This window comes from Ambystoma mexicanum, chromosome 14, assembly GCF_040938575.1.
Source record: "Ambystoma mexicanum isolate Mex_15411 chromosome 14, UKY_AmexF1_1, whole genome shotgun sequence".
Taxonomy (NCBI): domain Eukaryota; kingdom Metazoa; phylum Chordata; class Amphibia; order Caudata; family Ambystomatidae; genus Ambystoma; species Ambystoma mexicanum.
In genome coordinates, this window is record NC_090940.1 from 127,917,952 (window position 1) to 127,937,346 (window position 19,395).

At 47.5% G+C, this 19,395-nt stretch overlaps 1 protein-coding gene across 38 annotated transcripts in view; it reads left to right on the forward strand.

The window, feature by feature from the left end:
* GPHN (gephyrin) overlaps positions 1-19,395 on the forward strand; it is a 2,801,546-nt gene that overhangs the window by 1,012,412 nt on the left and 1,769,739 nt on the right. For all 38 annotated transcript variants that reach the window (XM_069638674.1, XM_069638676.1, XM_069638677.1 and 35 more), the window contains exon 6: positions 17,951-18,017. In XM_069638674.1, the coding sequence (XP_069494775.1) occupies positions 17,951-18,017 (67 nt within the window). The remainder of the gene's footprint in view (positions 1-17,950; positions 18,018-19,395) is intronic.

Genomic DNA, 19,395 nt, shown 5'->3' on the forward strand with positions numbered 1-19,395 from the left:
GTATGTGGTGCTCCTTTCCCAAAGTTTATCGGGCCGGACTGGTTCCGCTCTCCAAACCGTTTACTCCCTGTCACTTCATTAAAACATGTTATGAAACTGTAACCATTTGATTTCCACTGAGGAGCTACCTCCATGGATTGCTACAGAGATCTCCATGAGATATGTCTTTAGCTGTGGTGGACCATTCTTGCACTGTGCAGAGGTGCCCCCCTTTTCCAATGTCTGACTCTGCAAGCTTGTGCTGCTAATAAAAGTATGTGAACTAGGGGTGATGGCGCAACCCACCTATCGTCACACCTTTCTAACCTAAATAGCACAAACAAGGGGTTCAGATTGTGTTTTCCCCCCCTGCATACCAGATTCACCACAGAACCTCAGCCCAAAACACCTGCACCCTGGGGCAATCCCACCCCATGTGCCAGTAGTCAGCCCTGGCTCCACACCCGTGCCAACAGTGGGGGTCCACCGTTGGGAACATTATGGATAGTCGTACTGGGTCGTATTGCCATTGGTGAAGTCATTTTATTGCATGCAAGTTATACTGGAATGAGATAGGTCTTGAAGGCACGCCTACAATTTTGCTGCCACAGGCTATCTCCCATTTCTACCCCCAGGTGTTTCTCCCATTGTGATCGGAGTCCTCTGGTGACAATCACCTTGGGTTCCAACAGGGCCCTGTAGAGGCGTGAAATAAAGCCTTTCATGTCTGCGTACCCATCTAGGACTTTCTCAACTGGGGTGAGTTCCCTCTGAATGCGCTCCTTCCATTTGTCGGACAAGAATATCCCATTGAGCATGAGGTATAACAGCACTGACAAACTACCAATACCCAATGCCTCTTCCAGCTTTTGAATGTTTATGAATTCCCCTTTTTGTACTAGTTGACCCACCCTAGTGAGGCCCGCCTCAAACCAGGACTGGTAGCGCTCGACCTCCGGTATGTCATCTCTGACCATTGGTGCCCAAATATGACTCATAGGGGAAGGCCAGGTGGTGATTCCCTCTCCCTTTCCCCCCATAGCCAGAGACGTCTCTATGGGGGGGCAAACGGGGCAGGTGCCCCGGGCCTCCCATCCTGGTGGCCCTGGATGGGCCCCCCCCACCCATGGGCATAGGACATGGGCGTGATGGGGGGACAAATCCCCCCCCCACAATCTTAAGTGGGTTGGATACAATGCCCTTTATCCCCTCCCCCAGTTTGTGTGTCGTGTGTCCATGTCTGTGCACTGCTGCGTGCAAACCTCAGACTCTGTCTGAAGTTTGCACGCAGCAGGCGCGGGCCGACGCTGTGGTTTCGATTCCCCATGCCATGGCATGATTGATTCACTGTACAACAGTGGGAGAGGGGGAGGACAACGACGCAGGACCACGAGCAAGAGTTGTTGACAACAACTCTTGCTCGTGCGTTCCCCTCCTCCCCCACCCCCAGGGAATACGGCACGTGCCAGTGCAGGCTGGGCTAGAGTGCGCAGTGCACTTCTGCACAGCTTGCCATCCTCCCTCATCTTCTGAAGCCAAGCCAGCAGGCAGCAACGCGTGCTGTGGAGGCCCGTGACGGTGACGAAGGACGGTGAGAGACTAGAAGAAGACTGATTGTCTGCTGCTCAGCTCTCTCTGTCTCAGGTAGGTTGGCAATGGTGCAGTGTTGACCAGGACTCTGCCATTAGACTGTGACATGTCCTCATAGAAGATGTTATCAGCCGTCTCTGTGGCGCAATGTTGGTGGTTCAAGCCCACCCAAAATTGCATTTGTTTTCTTCATCTTCCATTTTGTTTGATGCTGGCTCTTCACCCCAGTATACAGCCACCTCAGATGCCGAGAACAGAGATGGCCCACAAAGGCGGCGGGCACAGTCCCCAGTATTAATAGCAGCAGGTGCCTCTGCTTCCCAAACACATTTAACAGCTAAAAGGGTCTTATTTGTACAGTGCATTTCTGTACACCGAGTGCTCGCCCTAAAGGTATACAGGTGAACATGCCCCTGTTGGCATGAGTGGGATGGGGCTGTTTTCTGTGCGGGCCACAATGTGCCCTGACATCACAGCAAGTTCCCTCAACATGTAACAGGGCTGTTAGTGGCGCTGTGAACTCCCTCCTTTCCGCCACCACTGTGTGCAGCAGGATTGCCCCAAGTGGCAGTGCACAACAAAAAGCATCAACCGCCGGATACTGGGGGGGGGTCCTTCTCTGGATGAACACGTAGGTTTATCAAACAGTTAAGGATTAACTCTGCATCTTCTCTGCGCGGTATTTGGCAAAACAACCACAGGATTTAAAATAATGTTACTTTTAATCGCTCAAAAAATCGAGACTCACTTGACCCCAACGTGATTTGAACACGCAACATTTTGATCTGAAGTCAGACGCGCTACCGTTGCGCCACGAGGTCCTGTGTATGGGACCTCTTGAGGATCTCATCCGTGGTCAGCTGTGGCAGTGAGGCAGGAGCCACTTCATGCACCGACACTGAAAACGTACCTCTGATTTCATACATGCAAAACCTGCCTTTTGAACAGGGAAAAGGCAGAGTAAAGCATCAGGGGATGCAGCAAATGCAGGCAGTTGTCAAACACATCTGCTCCACAGAAGGTTTCTCACATGCGGCTTATCTGGGAAAATAGCCCATGTTATAGACAATTTGTCTTTATCCATCCCACACTCGTGTACATGCCCGGAAACAGGGGCTCACACTTTCAGTTGCTTTGAAAAAGATGAATCGTGTGCAAATTTCCAATCGCCTTTATAATTGATAAATGAACACAGAGCAGCCAATATTCTTCCAAAATTAATACTTTATTCTGTCCCTGACACAGCCATAGGTTATGGAGGGGGTCGAGGGGTCTTTTCATGGGAGTATCTGAAGTATCAGAAAAGCTGTTTGTTTTCTAATTGGTTAGACTAAATCTCCCAAATCACTACCCAGCAAGGTTAATGTGTAGGATTATGGGAGTTGTAGTCACTCCCTGAAGATTAGCAATGTTCATTGATGTGACTTATTTTGTGTTCTGCAGGTTTGTCCCCCCCCTGTAAAGAGCAGCTTGTTTTTGGCATCTTTGTTTCCAGATATTAATTCAACAGGAAAGCATGATTAAATAAGTATATAAAGAAATATAAAGGAATGCATGAATAAATTAATCTGTATTCATCAGGGGGCGTTTCTAAATAAGGTGGGTAGTCTTGTGGTTTGTAGGGTAGCGTCATTAGGTGTTGGCTTGATGAGGATGTGAGAGATACTTATTTTACTAAATGTGGTGGGGGAGGAAGCAGGGCAGTGGGGCCACAGAAGTTACCATTCATTTTGGTGGTGCATTGGCAAGAATGAGTTAGGCGTGTGATTCCCAGTAAATTGCACATGCACAATGCAGAGTATTGTGGTCCTCCTATTGCCTTGGTTTCCAGCCCATCAATGTTATACCAAATGTAAAACTGTTCAGGTGCTTGAACACATCACTGATCATCTCACCCGGGGTGGTACATTTGAAACTGCTAACAATGTACTCATTCTCTGGGGGTAATATCTCACATTGGCAAATGGGCATTGGTGCACTATGAGGTGGGTGAAATGGATCTGTGCTGCCGCAGAGATTAACCAGGACAAGAGGTTGAAAAGAGGTGTGGGGTTTAATGGTGTGTAGATATCCAGTACACAGGGTTGTGACGATGCTTGGAAACTGCCATTGGTGGACCTGTCAATCAAGGGGATAGGTCGCATGAAGGGAAACATGAAAGGAGCAACAGGCATGCCACTGGGTGTCAAGGAGAGTATAGGCAGCACTGGGATGATGGAGAAGTGTGTAAGGGGTGGCAATGCCAAGAGCACAGGGAGTGCCAGCTGAAGATGCTGGGATACAATTGATGGAATGCTATGGCACATATCATTGTCTTTTGCTCTTTAAGCTCATGTTGTTCCTTGATGATATATTATAAATCTTTCACACGATATAGACCAATATTGTAGCTGGCCCTGTTCTGGAGCGTCCCAGGCTCCTTGTGCACCACCCCCGGCCATTAACAGGCACACACTGTTTCTTATGAACCACAATTGCCACTTCTGGCTCCATAGGTCTGAGGCAATCCTCTGTATTGTGAAGTGCATGTGGCTGGCTTTTTTTTGTGGGCACACAAATGTCCTCCTTCGTTTAAAGGGCATTCAAGCACGTGCTGAAGATGAGCGTCAACATCAGAGTCAAATTCTGGCTGCAGCTCCTTGCCCCACTCCACGGTGCAATCCACTGACTGGTCCAGCATTGCATATTTACCCTTTCACTGGGGTCACAGCCTCACAGGCAAGTTGTTGTGGCCCCTGAGATTTCTCCAACTATATGCTGGAGTGCAGTCGGAATGCATGCCGCAGCACTATGCCCACCGCTGGTAGGAGCCGCTGAGGTGTAGGTGGTAGTCATGTAACTGTGTACACACTTGTGGACTGTTCGATAAGTGTTCTATTTGATTTTCACATGAAAAGAACGATTTCTAAACAGTTACAGCACAAACAGGTTAGATGTAAGTTTCAGCAAGATAATTAAGACATTCAAATAGTTGCTAATATACAGGGGACGGGAAACCCACGGAAACAATGTGGGGTTTCTACCATGTCTGCCAATTTATGCAGGCAGGCAACCATATGTCTTTCAGTGATGTGGGTGTTCTGTAAAGCACTGACCCCCATTCCCTGCTTTCACGTCTCCAAGTCCCTCAATGCCTGCCTTATCGATGGCATTAATGGGTTTCCTTCCCATGGCCACAGCTCCAGTGGTCGTGGTGGAGAGCCACCTCCAGTGGTTAGACAAGCCTTCTAATAGTCAGTGAACAGATGGTGCATCCGCCTCTCCAGGTCTCGACAGCGCTGCTTATGTTGCCAATGCCACCGGGGGGTGGATTTTGGGGGGCCTGCTTGCCGCTGAATTGAAGTGTATGAGGAAGGCATCTCGCTGCTTTGCTTGGATATGCGGAAGGGTTTGTGACACCTTGAAGCCAAACACAGGGTTTGCTGCTTTATGATGCTGGCAGGGGTGATCTGGGAGCCAAAGAGGCCTTGGAAATAATGTTTAAATGCTTGCTTAAAATCATTTTCCTTTATTTTCTTACAAAATATATTATTCAAAACAACTAAGTGAAATGTCCTTAATATAGCATCCTCTTGGGGAAACAGATCACAGATGTATAATGTTTATATTTTATTAATAACTAGATAATCCATTTAAAGCTTAGAGGAGTATCTGTTAAATTAGACTCGAGATATGGAGGGGGCATGGGTGTCGTGTCGCGGGGGCGACATGAGTTTGGAGGGGGGTGGGAGTAGGACATGGGTTTTGGGGGGCAACATGGGTTTCGGGGGGGCCAAGGCTGTCTGTTCCCCGGGCCCCCAAAACTGTTAAAATGGCCCTGCCCATAGCCATGACTTCCCAGTGTACCCCCAGAATTGGGTGATTCCTAATATGTCTCGGAAGGCTGTTCCTAGGGACCCAGAGCCAATCTCCCACGGCTGCCGGAAGCAGGTGTTGGTTTTCCAGAAACACCCACTGTTTGTCCGGGTCTTGCCTCAAGTGTGGGACCATTGCCCTAAATTGTGCCGCCCTGTAGTAGGTCATCCGGTCTGGCAGATCCACCCCTCCCCCTATTCCTTCGGCAGGATGAGTGTCTCATAACCCACCCTGGGCTTCCGACCCTGCCATAGAAACCTCGTTATGCATTGTTTGGCCTCTTTCAGGTGTGCATCCGGTGCACTAATTGGGACATTTGGAATAAATATAGTACGCTCGGGAGAAGGTTAATCTTGATCGCGTTTAGTCTCCTCATCCACGACAGGTGCCCCTTTCCCCACACCTCCATTTCTGAAAATAACCTATCGAACAGTGGAGGGAAGTTGGCCTAGCCCAGGTCCTTGCCCGGACGAACAATGTTAATCCCACGATATCACACCCCCTCCAACTAAATCTGCAACCCCAGGGGCTCTAATTCCTCTGTTTCTTGCTGAGTCTGAGGCAACGCGGAAGACTACAGATTTGCCAGTGTTTAACTTGAACCCTGAGAACTTTCCAAACTCTCCAATCACATTCAGGGCTGCGGAAATGGACTGGGCGGGGCGCCTCAGGTGGAGCATGACATCATCTGCGTACAGCCGAAGTTTAAATCCTCTGCCCCCCACTTTGATGCCCTCCACTCGCGGGGATCTCCTGAGATATTCAGCCAGTATTTCCATTGTCGGGGCAAAGAGCAGGGGCGGTAGTGGACACTCCTGCCTCGTCCCCCTTTGTAATGGAAATGTCTGGGATAATCGGCCATTGACCGTGACCCTGGCCGATGGGCCCTCGTATAAGGCCTGGATGCCCAGTTGGATCCCCTTACCGAAGCCAAATTTCCTGAGTACCCAGTCAAGGAAACCCCAGTCCACCCGGTCAAAGGCCTTCTCTGTGTCTATGGCCACCAGAACCGGGTTCCCCTCCTCCCCCGCTGCTGTTCACATGAGGTGTAGTGACGTATGCAGGATGTCTGCGCCTTGTCTGTCCTGGATGAAACCCATTTGGTCTGAATGGATAAGTCTTGGCATAAGGCCCTCCATTCTTTTGGCCAGTATTCTTGTGAACATTTTTGAATCCACATTGCATAAGGAGATGGGTCGGTAGGATTTACAGTCCTCTGCATCTTTGTCCGCCTTTGGAATGACTGTAAATGGTGCCTTCCCAAAGGACAGGGGGGGCCCTCTCAGTAATCATAATGTGGGTGAATAGAGCATCTAAGTGTTGTGCCAGAGGTCCTGCAAAGGTCTTATAGAACCCTGCTGTGTAGCCATCCTCCCCCAGTGCTTTCCTCCGCTTTAGTCCTGGTATCGCTCTCAACACCTCCCGTATGATAGGCTTGTCTAGTTCGAGACTCTCGCTGGACCGGAGCTTCGGGAATCGTATTCCTGCAAGGTATTTCTCCAGTATGTCTTCATCAGAGACCCCTGCTTTTCCATATAGGCTTCCATAGAATGCAGCGAATTCCCCTTCCAATGCCCCTGCTTCTGAGGACCTCTGACCCCCTTCTTCTTGCATCCCTGATACCCACCGCTCCACTCTCTGGCCTCTGGGTTTTTGACGCCAATAGCACGTCTGCCTTATCCCCCTTCTCATAGTATCTTTGTTTTAAATATTGCAGACTGGCAAGTACTCTTCCCATCTCCATATCCTTCAGCTCCTGGCGCTTACCGCTAGCCATCTTGAGGTCTTCCTCCCTCTTCTCAACTTCCTTACCCACTACCCTTTCTAAAAGGTGAATTTCTCCTCTCAGATTTCTGGACAACAGGGTCCTAATCCTTTTCTTGGCGGCCCCTTCCCTAATGCGGAGGCCCCTCGATATCACCTTCACGGCTTCCCATACCATGCCCCTTTCAACTTCCCCTGTGTCATTGTTTAGAAAGAATTATTCTATAGCCGCCCTCATTTCTTCCACGAAGACTGTCTCCGAGGAGCGAGGAGGAGGTCATTACATCACCAGAGATTCTCTGGGTTTCAAACCTGACAGGACTACTTCCATCTCTACCAATTTGTGGTCTGACCAACTGATCGGGATATGTTTGCAGGTGCCCACCCTATTAATATACTGTTGTTCCATGAAGAGGTAGTCTATTCTTGTTCTGGAGCAGTGGTCCAATGAATAGAAGGTGTAGCCCCTCACTGTTGGGTTGGAGTCCCTCCACACATGAACTAGCCCCTGGTCCCACATGTAGTCTGTGAAGCCTCTATTTGCAGATCCCCCCCCTGCTCCCTGAGGGGATTCGCCCATCGCTGTGGTCCATTTCCCTGTCTGCCCACATGTTAAAGTCCCTCCCCTATGATGAGGAGGCCCTCCGTTCTGTCCATGGTCTCTCCCAGGGCTTCCCTCAAGAACTGCATTTGACAAACATTTGGGCAGTAAATAGACACTATGGTAACCCTAGTGTTTTCTATGGGCCTTGAGACCACCAGAGAGTACCCTCCCATCTGTTCGACCACAGACCACCGGTTCCGTGAGCCTAAGCCTCTAGTTCAATGTGATCCCCACTCCACCCTTTTTAATAGGTCCTGAGGCCCAGAAGACTTGTCTGTGTGCCCCCGGGATGCGCCTCTCTTCCCCGAGTATTGTTCAGGTTTCTTGTACCAAGAGTACGTCTTTTACCAATAAGGAGCGTTTCATGGGGGAATTGAGGCCCTTCATATTAAGGGAGCCTATCTTGAGGACCTTCACCCGGCCTTCAGTGTCAGGGAGCGCCATCCAGAGCCATGGTTTTCCCTCCCGGCCACTCGGTGCTAAAAAAGTACAGTGTCTCCCCTTTGTACCTCCGATCTGCCTTTCAGTGTGTAAATCCCTAGGTCCACCCCAACCCCCACCCCCTCTTCATCCCACCCCCGTGAACATTTCATTTTCTGAGACGCCCACCCTAAGGTGTGCCACTATGGAAGAAAAAACTACTCGTCCGTTGATTCCATTATCCCCACACCTCTCCCTGGTGGGAATTGCGCACTTTTGATTGTCGCCTGTCTATTAGTCGAAGGCTTTCTGTTTGTCATTTCTCAGTCCCCCTCTCCTCGCGGGGAGGGGTATTCAACTTCTTACATTTTCTGCAGCCTTGCACCTTTTTCTTTATCGCCTCTGGGCCCCCGCTGTTGTTCCAGGGGTGCCACCACTGCCCTCTCCAAATCCCCTATCCCCTCTTCACCTTTGATGACATGGAGCACCTGGAGGGCCTCTTTTCCACTGGTCACTCGGTAGTCCACTTCTCCGCATTCAAAGGTTAGTAGCGAACAGGAAGGACCAGCGTTATCTGATGTCCTTGTCAGAGAGCCATTGCGTGAGTGAACGGCAGCCTCTGCGACGGGCCAGTGTCAGGGCTGAGAGATCTTGAAACTCCTTGATCGCGTCACCTCTGTAAAGGAAGCTCCCCAGATGTTTCGCGTTTTCCAGAACTTCCATCTTCTCTCAGTACCTGAGGAAGCGAACTACTATGGACCTCGGGCCATTGCCCCCTTCACCTCCGCCGGCCCTTTCCAGCTGAACCTCCTTGCTCCCTTCAAGAGCAAACAGTTGGTTTATCAGGCCCTGTACCTTCAGTCTGACTTCGTTCACTGATTCCCCTTTCTGTTCAATCACTCCGAGGATTTGTAGGTTATTGTGTCTCTCTCGGTTTTCTAAATCGCCCAGCTTCAACAGCGTTTCTTCTTCCCTCATTTCTAGGTCGGCTAGACGTGCTTCGTATTTCATGTTGAGGACGTCCACTTGCAGGTGGTTGTGCTCAAGCCCCTTGTCATGGCCACAGGCCCCAGAACACAAAAATCACGCCATCTAGTGATGGGGGCAATGGGTCACTTGACTCACTTATGTCCCTTTGGGACCTATAAAGACAGGGGCCTTGGCTGGACTCAGTCCTGGCACCTTTGGCGCCAGGCTCATATAGCGATGTGAGCAGGAAAACTTTATTTCAGTGCAGGGGTGCTTTTACTTTATTTCAGTGCAGGAGTGCTTTTATTTTACAAGAACTTTCCAGGAGCTGAAAGCCTTTATTCCAGAGAACATCCTCCTGTGCTGACTCATCGGGTGTGTCCACCTAGGCGTGGACTTCATGTGCTGACTCATCCGGTGTGGCAGACAGGCTGAAACCTGGTGGGTCGTGGCTTCAGAAGCTCAGCTATATAAGCTGCTCCATCCTTAAGGCCGGTGCTTTGCGTTACTGTGCACTCGCATGCAATGTGACGCTCATCGCCGCTTGGACCAGTTTACTTACCTTTGGAAACCAGGCGTTCTCCTGCATACTGACCTCCAGGAAACCAGTGCTTCATCACTTCATCTGCAGACTCATCTCCTGACATCCATTTATCTTGATCACGACGCCGCAGCACCGCACTCCGCATCCACAAACTCGGACCCTGTGAAGAAGAAGAAAGATAAGGTTAGAACATCCTTTTTAGGGCCGTGCCGCATTAGAACCCTGCGCGCCCCCTAGTTAACAACTTAATAGCAACTGTACTGCTGCAGCTTCGTTCCTCATTCCCTACGGCTGTCGCCTCGAGCTCCACAGCTTCTGCCGGCCCGGCAACATCATCTGCAAGGGAAGAAAGCAAAAGAGCAAACATCAAAAGTGGAATGGACAGCAATACAAGAAAACAAACTTTACATTACAACAAAAACAGACGAGGAAAGACAAAGGCAAACAGAAACACTTACCTGAAGTATAGTGGCTTAGTCGCAGCAGGACTAGACTACCACGTGCAAGGGACCAGTGAAGGAACTCAGTCCAGATCATACAAGCACCCCTGCCAGATGCAGCAGGACGGAGTGCTCGCCAAAACTAATCAACAGGTGAGCTTTCCACAGACAGCGCATCCCACAGGTACCACGGTTTGGAAGAAGGGGTCGGAAGGGGATCAGGCGCTCAAGCTGGCATGCTCACGCCCCCTTTTCTCCACGCAGGAGCAGTCCAGAGCAGCATCACCTATTACCACTAGTCACCACATAAGTGCACAGGGGGAAGGGGGAAGTCGGACCTGAGCGACCTCACCCCCGAGAGGGCTGCAACCATGCCCCAAAACCACCGCAGAGACCAGGTGAGCGTAACACCCCTACATTTTGTCCTTCAGTTTGTCCACCCTACCCTTGAGGTCACAGCTTGAAGCTTGAATGTCTGTTCTTATTGCTTTGATCTCATGAAGTATATCCTTCAAGTCTTACCTAGTCAAAGCGGGGGTAGGAGTGCTTTCCCCTGTCACCATCTCGTGAGAGGTGGGGTTATCCCTTGGGTAGATCCTGAAACTTTTCTCCAAGCGTTGCAAAGACAGGATCCCCATGGAGGCCCTCCTTGTGGTAGTGGCCTGGCCTTGGATTCCTCCAGGGCAACTTCCTGGTGCTCTGTCGGGGTGTAGCTCCTTGTCTTTTGGGGCCGCGTGCTACCAAGTGTGAGGGGCACTTTCCTTTGCTCTGTGTCTTGCCGAGGGCTAGGTGTCCTGACCTGGCCTTTAGTTTCTGTCTCCCAGTTATTCTGGGGTCCAAAGCTAATGTGGGGGCCCCTGTCAGGCCTTGCTCTGGTGCTTGGACTACCGCTGCCCGTGGCACCTCAACTGCGTGGGGGGTACTAGAGTTGCGTGCCCGAAGTGGGATCTTTCCCTAACTGGACTTGTCCACTGCTTCAGATTAACTTTCTCAGGAGGTGTTTCTCCCCCACGGCCATCTGTGGCGCTGGTGCAGAGCTTTTTGACGTGTGCAAACAGCTAATTGGAACTGTTAAAGGCTTAAAGAGCTATTGATAGAAAAGGGGAAACATCAGCAGCAGAGGAGTCTGGCACCATGTGGGTGCTCATGTAGGAAACTCTGGGTAATTACCTGGTGGTAGAAACTGCCGTAACCAGAAGGCATTGGGAGAAGGCGAAAAGGAGGTCAAAGTGGTTATACAGAGGTCTTGTAAAACCCTCTGTACACTTGAAAGTCTTTGAAATAGACAGATGACTGTGACAATAAGGGAAATGAATCCCGCTTGGTGAAATTAGTGCATGAACAGTGTGTTGCAAAGGTTAGCAAGTGTGAAACCGGTGGAGGCATGCTAACTAGACGGGACAAAACCTGAAGTCTCATGAACCGTGTGTTGACTGGATCCGAGCCCGACCGAGGGAGAGCCAGGTGTGAAAAGTCATCACCCACAGTTCATTCAAAAGTTGGCAAGAGTGAACCCGCCAGACGGAAGCCGACAAAAAGGGGCGAAGCCTGAGGAGCTGTTTAAAAAGACATTAAGACTTGTGAATCCAAGAAGTATTGTAAGACCAGGGGAAGTGGATTGTTATTTGGATCCAAACCCGACCGAGTGAGGACCAGGGGTTGGAAAGTCATCACCCCAACGTTCATTTAGAAAGGGACTTTTTGTTTGTTTGTTTTGTTGAATACATCAGGCCCTCGAAGGCAGGAGACTTTTATTGAAAAGAGACTTAAGCAGGAGTGGAACTGTTGGCTCGTGCTGGGAAGGCTCGAACGTTTACTGTCCTTAGATCATCTACCATGTCCCGTGCTCAAAACGTGGGGAAGGGAGACCCCTGGCAATAACCTTCTGACTTATTATTTGTGAACATCTTTCATTATTGAATATCCTATCCCACACTCTTTCTGTAATTAGTTGTAAGGATTTGGCAATCATTCTTTTAGTATAGCCTTTCACTTTGACAAGACACCACGAGGACTGCCTTATTTTCATTAGATGATCGAAGCTTGCACCGGTCTTAGATTTAGGTTTATGTTGGGTGTTTTTCCACCCTACATTAACATTTTAATAAATGCCCTTGAACTGTAATGACTTGTGTCTCTTTACTGTTGCCGCCATGAGTTCCTTACAGTCTGTAAAGCAGGTTTATTGTACAAATGGCCAGGAGGGATTAGATGACATCAGAGAGTCAAACTAACCTGTCTCCCTGAACCACACAAAGAACACGCATTTCATACAATCTGCAACAGATAAAACACTCCCAAAGGTTTTGTAACAGTCACCCCCCCCACACGATCGGCTAAACCTATACAATGTAACCATATTTCCTTTAGTTCCCACACTTCTTATTGGATACATTCATCTAAGCACCATCGTCTAACTTATAATTGCATGTTTCATATTTACACTAGACCCCTCTCTGGGGCCTTTCCATATTTGGTCATAGCCTCAGCTCCTAGTTACACAGTTTACACAACTTACAAACAATTTCAATTATCAAATGTTCCATCTGGTTAGAAACGTTTACCAATACTTGTGACACACAGGCTATTCTATGAAAATATCATTGATGTGAAGAGGAGGAGAGTAAACACATTTCCTTTTGATCTATTTTTGTTGGTTTTATCACCCAAACATGTTTGTGTCCACATTTCATTCTAAACTATGCGACTTACCATTCCAGCCCACATGGTCCCAACTCACACCTTGACAATTCTATTGAAAATCCAGGATCTATCGATGCTCCTTTCTCCGCAAGCAACCTGCATCAGATTTAACTGTCTAACCCTACCAGGTGCCGGAATCCTCCGGTGACACAGTAACAAGCTCCTTTATACTTAAAGAGATTGCATCTCCCCTTCACAATGCACCTAGGCCATGAAAAAAGGCCTCCCGGAAACTGACCATCTGATACTCATCGCAGCTCCTGCTGTCTTTCTCCAACCTTGTAAAACTAGTTAATCAGCCAGCACAATTCCTAACTTATTAGAGAACTCTGTGGCAAAACAGATCTGTATATTCGTGCTGTCCAAAACCAAGTTCCCTAGAGAACCCCAATCATGTGTACCTTTACATGTATGTTCAGGGGACTACTGCATCCCCTCACACTCACTTTGCCATTGATTTTTCTCCTACCTCGCATGCACATGTAGAGCTCCTTGCTGCCTGGTTGTTAAGCGCGATGTGGCCTGACACACCTATATTGCGTTTATATTGTATAATCAGTTTTGACATTTATCTTGCTGCGCACATGCAATTCGAAAATGTATCAACTAAAACACAAACACTAAAAATAATGCATATCTCATTCCCATTAGCAACATTGGATTCATGCTAAATTGCCACATTATGTCGACATTGCTGTCACCCCAGCCACTGATATAGCTTGCGTAATTCAAACTTCTCTTTAACCGTGGGGCCCTTATCAACCACCCCAACAGTACCTTGGGAAGATTCTTCCTTCTAGAATAAAAATACGGTGTCTCATCCTCTCATCCCACAGATTCTCATCACCACCCTGTGCCCTGTTTCCTCCCAAGTGATCCTCCCGCAGTACATCGCCCCCAAAGTCGGGATCAGGAAGCGTCTGCCTTCCCCTGGCCACCTGGGAGGAGACCTTAGGTAGGGTTTCAATGAGGGATCCGTATGATTCTTCAAAGATGACTGCGAGTGTTCTATGTGTGAAGGAGAAGAAGTGAATTATCATCTTGATCGTGTGTCGGTGGAAGAAGCATTTGACTTGTGGTTGTAGTGTTAGTTCATTGTTCATTAAGATTCCAAGATTGTTGACCACTTTGTATGGTTCTGGCGGGCTTCCCAGCTCGATGGGCCATGGAATGTGATGGCTGTTTAACAGGTCTTTGGGTGTGATCATGATTTTGGTTTTGTCCAGGTTGAGTTTAAGGCTGTTGGTGCTCATCCAGTGGTTTAGTTCAGTGAGGCAGTCAGTGAATATTGGGTTTTGATCTTTGTTGGCGTTGATTTTGTAGATGATTTGAGTGTCATCTGCGTAGTTGTAGTAGGTGATGCCATATTATTTTGATGCAGTTAATCAGGAGGGGGGTGTCATGTAGATGTTGATCTATAACCGGGAAGGCGATGAGCCCTATTTCGTTCAGCATGTTGTTTTCTGAGGTGCTGACTTGAATGGCAATATCCAGGTTGTTTCTGTTCTCTGTCAAGAAGGATTTTAGCGAGAGAACAGCTGTGTTGCTGATCGTAATACGTTCTAGTCTTTTGATGTGGTTGACTGTGTCGAAGGCTACCAAGGGATTGAGTAGTATTGGTGCAGAGTTGACATTGGAGTCTGCGTTGGTCTTTAGATCATCCCAAATAGATAGTGCACTTTCCGTTACTCTCATGGGTCTGAAACCTACTTGTGCCTGGTCAAACAGCTGGTTGATTTGTCCGTATTCCAAGATTTGTTCATATACTTATGTTTCTAGTAGTTTCCGGGAATGGGATGTTTGAAATTGGTCTGTAGTTGGTTATATGGTTACATGTGACACATTCATTAGTAGTACTTAACCCATTAAACTTTAAAATAAAAATATGTAACGTTCTACAAGTGGTTTGAATGTCATGTATTAGTAAACAATTACAATCATTAATTTCAGCGAAAGTACTTGATTCTGTTAATCTATTTGAGGTATTTCAAACATAATATAAGGCATATAAGTAGTAAACAGAAAATAAGTATAAATAGAAGTAGAAACATGTTTAATAGTAAGTGTTATGAAAATGGTCAATGTTCACATTTAAATTTACAATTCTCACTGTAATAACATATGAACACATTCATTTTGAACACATTCATTTCTAAATGAGAAGTTTTATTAAAAAATCACATGCAAAAGAAAGTATATGCTAGTGCGCATTGTGTTAATATATGATCAAAATAATCAATTACTCATTTTACATAAATGTATACCGCAAATTACAATTCAAGAAACGAGGGCTGAACACATTTCTATATTGTGATCAATCTGATGGAGTCATTACTGATTCCCCGGTGGTGACCTCCTCCCATGTGGCCAGGGGACGGCAGCTGCTACCTGTTCCTGACCTGATCCTGACCCTGCGGGTGGCTATATGAGGGAGGATCGCATGGGGCCAGACATCCTCCGGGGAGATGTCATGGCTTCATTGCGTGAGACATGGTGTGATGCTGGAAATGCATTGGAGGGACTTAGCATGTGTGTTCTGTGTTGTCTTCTGCAAAGGAGTCCATGTGGGACTACAGGCAGTGCAGCGCTTCCTCTTGTTGGTTGTGGGGAACAGAAACCCTTAGGATACCCTTATGACACCCATGGGTGGGGGGGTACAACCTTGTACCCCTAGTGTATGTTTTTGAGCATCTGTGTGTGGCCCTTAGAGCAGGGTATGGGCTGGTGGCCGCTCCATGCTGAATTTGACAGGTGCTCTGAGTATTCTCCATTTTGGGATACCTAAGCTCTGCCATAGAAATCAATGGATGGATGCCTGATAGAAGGCAAGATGGCCCCTGTGGCCTCTTGGTTTCTATTACCTGTTACGTTGTTTTTCCCAAAGTGCTGGGAAGCCCTAACTCTGTCCCTTCCCCTGACGGCTGTTGGATGGGAGAACCATATATGATATTGTGGGTGAGTCCAGGCCAGACTGGGGCCTTCCCAGTGACTGTATGTTGTGGGTACACCCTTGGGCTGGGCCCTGTGTGAACGAGTGTGTGAATAATATGCATTCTATGTAAAGGGTGTGTGTGTGTGACACAAAGAATAATACAGCCCTGCCTGAAACTGACATGAATGCAGTGTGGTTGGCTGAAAGGCTGGGTGCTTGCCCCAATCCACATTTCTTGTTATGGGTGTCTGGGTGGAAGTGAATGGCCTGAATGCACTGTGAGCCTGATTGGCTGCCTGCCTGCATGAATGACCTTCTGTCAGATTGGGTGACTGAGCTTGGCTCAGCAGTGTGAATGAGGGATAGATGTGCATATCTGGGGACCTCTCACTGTCTCACTGTGATGTCCAATGTGTTCAGAAGCTGAAGTTGAAACTTGAAGCTGCTTAGCCCTTGAAGACCAGCTGGAAGAAGGTTTGCTGTTGCTTTCCATCGACGAAATCTAAAAGCTGTCTAATCTCTCAAGGACTGATCCAAGAGTGAACCTGGCTAGGAGACCTCTCCCCGAGCTATGAGGGAACATCCTGCAGAATCTGATCTTCAATGAGGCACCCTGGAAGTCAGTCCCGAAAGGCTGTCGACCGGAGATGGGGGTCTGCCGAGAAATCTTGCAGTAAAGCACCAGGACATCAAGGCTGCCGAAGGCCATCGTCGTCGGCCAGTGTTCGGAGGATCTCTGTCACTGCTGGAAGCCAGTCGAGTCGTGTTGCCCAGAAGTGGGGACAGCTTGACGTCATGCTGCTCAACGACCGGAGCCTCAACACTCCACTTTGGCTAAGAACATTTAAACGGAGGGCTCCCTTGCCATCACCATCGACCGCTTTGTCCCTCCGGAGAAAGTCGATGTCGTCGTCGACCGGGGAAAGTCCACCAGTGGGTTTACAGCCATCTCAAGTCCACAAAGAGGCCGACAAGCGAAGATCTGAAATCCAGCCATGGTCGAGTCCCGATCGTAGACGCTGACACCCGCTGCGGGGCCTGCGTTCATCACTGTGTCTTCTTTGCGGCACCAAACTCTTTACATCGAGGTGCACCGCACGCCTCATCTTCGCAGGATGTCCACGATTGATCGATGAGCACAGCGAAGGTCGAAGCTGCTGTCTCAACGACAGTGTTCACATTTTCTTCAAAGGAATCCTGACACCCTGTGACTCCCACTCACGAGAGATCTGTCGAAGAAGCTCTTCTAACCCTGGTATATTGGTGTACTTGAACATTTTGACCAGGAAACAAGACTATTTTAACATTAATGGACTGGGCTTGTTAATACTCTTAATTACAGGTTGCCCAGGTGGGGGGGATCCTCACTCAGAACTGTGTCTTAGTAGTTGGACAAAGAATTTTGCCATTGCTTAAACTAACTTTTCTTCCTTCCTAAGTCCTATGCTGATCTACATTACTGTTTGATTTGTATGCCATTAGAACTGTCAGCAGGTAGTGCATATTCAATGAGTCAATAGCTAAGGGTGGTACCACATAGACATGTTATATATTTGCCATATTGGAATTGCCAGAGTACAAAGTGTGTTATTGTATACATCTTGAACCTTATTTATATATAAAGAACTGTTAGCACATAATATAGTGTGTGGACATTCTTTTGCAGGGGGCTTGGGGACTACGCTGTACTTAAGAACCAGCCTGCATCACCTCTTGAGAGCTTAAGCCTTGGTTGCTCGTCCATTGCTACCAAATAGAGAACCTTGTCTGGGGTGCTCTGTGCTTCTACTCAGCCATATAGAGGGCAGGAGTACAGATAACCCCCTCCAGTTTTTACACATGGTATCCCCTATTTTCTCTTGAAAATAACCCTCCCATGTCTACTACCCATATGGCCTATTGTGATACATCCAGTCCTTATCCCAAGAAGAATAGGGAGATCATGCTTTCCAATGCCAATTATCACCCAGAACTCATTCCACATTTAAGACTACTGGAACATCAGGATGTTCATTGGATTCGGGACTGCCAACTGCAGGTTGAAGTGCTGGTTTAAAGTATCCCACTTTGTATAATGTGATCAATAGCGAAAGATGCAGAATATAATCTTTATATCTTCAGTCTGTCAATTTCTCTCACTCTCCTCCTAGGCCGGTGTGTGGAATCCGAGGGAAGACGCTTATAATTAACCTGCCCGGCAGTAAAAAGGGGTCACAGGTAAGCGGTCACAAGAAATCTCACTGTTTACATGTGCTGCTGGCATGCACCTCGGTTGTTTATTCTGTCAGTACGTATAAGGGAGGAGGATATGCCCTGTATGTAATGGTCACCTGCTCTGGGAAGAGATGGGATTTAAAAACATATCTCAAGAAAATTAATTTTTTAGTACCCTCAGGCAAATTACATAATTCTAATAAGGGTTGTGTGAATGTTTTCATATTTTCAGTAGAACATCTAATAAATTGCTGTTCTTTGGAAAATTAGTTTTTGTTTATCTTTTAAGTACTGGTTTGCCACCTGATAACATGTAAGACCAACTAAAAGAAAATCAGTCAAATATGTAAAATTAACTATCCGAACGTTTTTATAAAACTGCATAAAGTTTATGGGAAAAACATTTGTGAAAAAATTTCATTTGAGATAAAACATCCTGTCTGAAAATTTCGTGGAAAATAATTTCCTGCATGACGTGGGTTTAAAATGAACTTCAAAGCTTTCAAATGGTTCACTCGCCTCTGCGATTTTTCCCAATTGCATTATTAGTTTACTTGGCAATGTCTACCCCAAAAGCCGGGCTATAAAGATGTTCAGATTGCAGGTTGAAGATGCCAATGAAGGACCTGCACTGGATGTCTCTGGTACTTGTAAATCTATGACAGTTGTGATGAATATGGCAATGTCACCGTTATTTCCCCTGTGAGGGTCTCTTGCCATATGGCCAGGGAAGGGTGGCCACCCTAGGGGTGTCTTTTAGAGGGAGGACAATGTGGAGGGAAACAATCCTAGTGAGAGTAAGATGGACTCACCAGATGGAACGTGGTATTCCTACCAATCAAGGGACCCAAAACCACTTTCTTATGACCCTAAGACCAATTCCTTCCCTAATAATAGTTTCATAGTTTTTTTCCTCTTACCAATCCTCTAAAAAGTACTGAGAAGAGGAAGAATAAGAGTCACCTCAATGAAGATCACTTTCCAAGTACTCCGACAAGGGAGAGGAGTGGAGCAACGATGATCACTCCTAGTGAGATATGGTATCCCCCATTTTCCCTTGAAAATAACATCCCCATGTCTGAAATCTTCATGGCATTTTGTCATGCATCCACTCGCTTTCCTAGGCAGAGCAGGGAAACCCCTTTTCACCAAATCTATCGACCAACTTTCCAACCTTGGTTTACATTAATTACTTTTTTTCTATTCCACTTTGTCGATCAATCAGAACTGACTTGCCATGCTTATCAGAATTCCATATGTCAATCAGTCACAATAGACTTCTGTTCGCAGAATTCACGAAATACTGGGACGAAGAAGAATAGAGCAATGTGGAGAAAAAGAGACTGCAATCCTAGCAAGCGGGAAGTGTTTTCTAGCACAC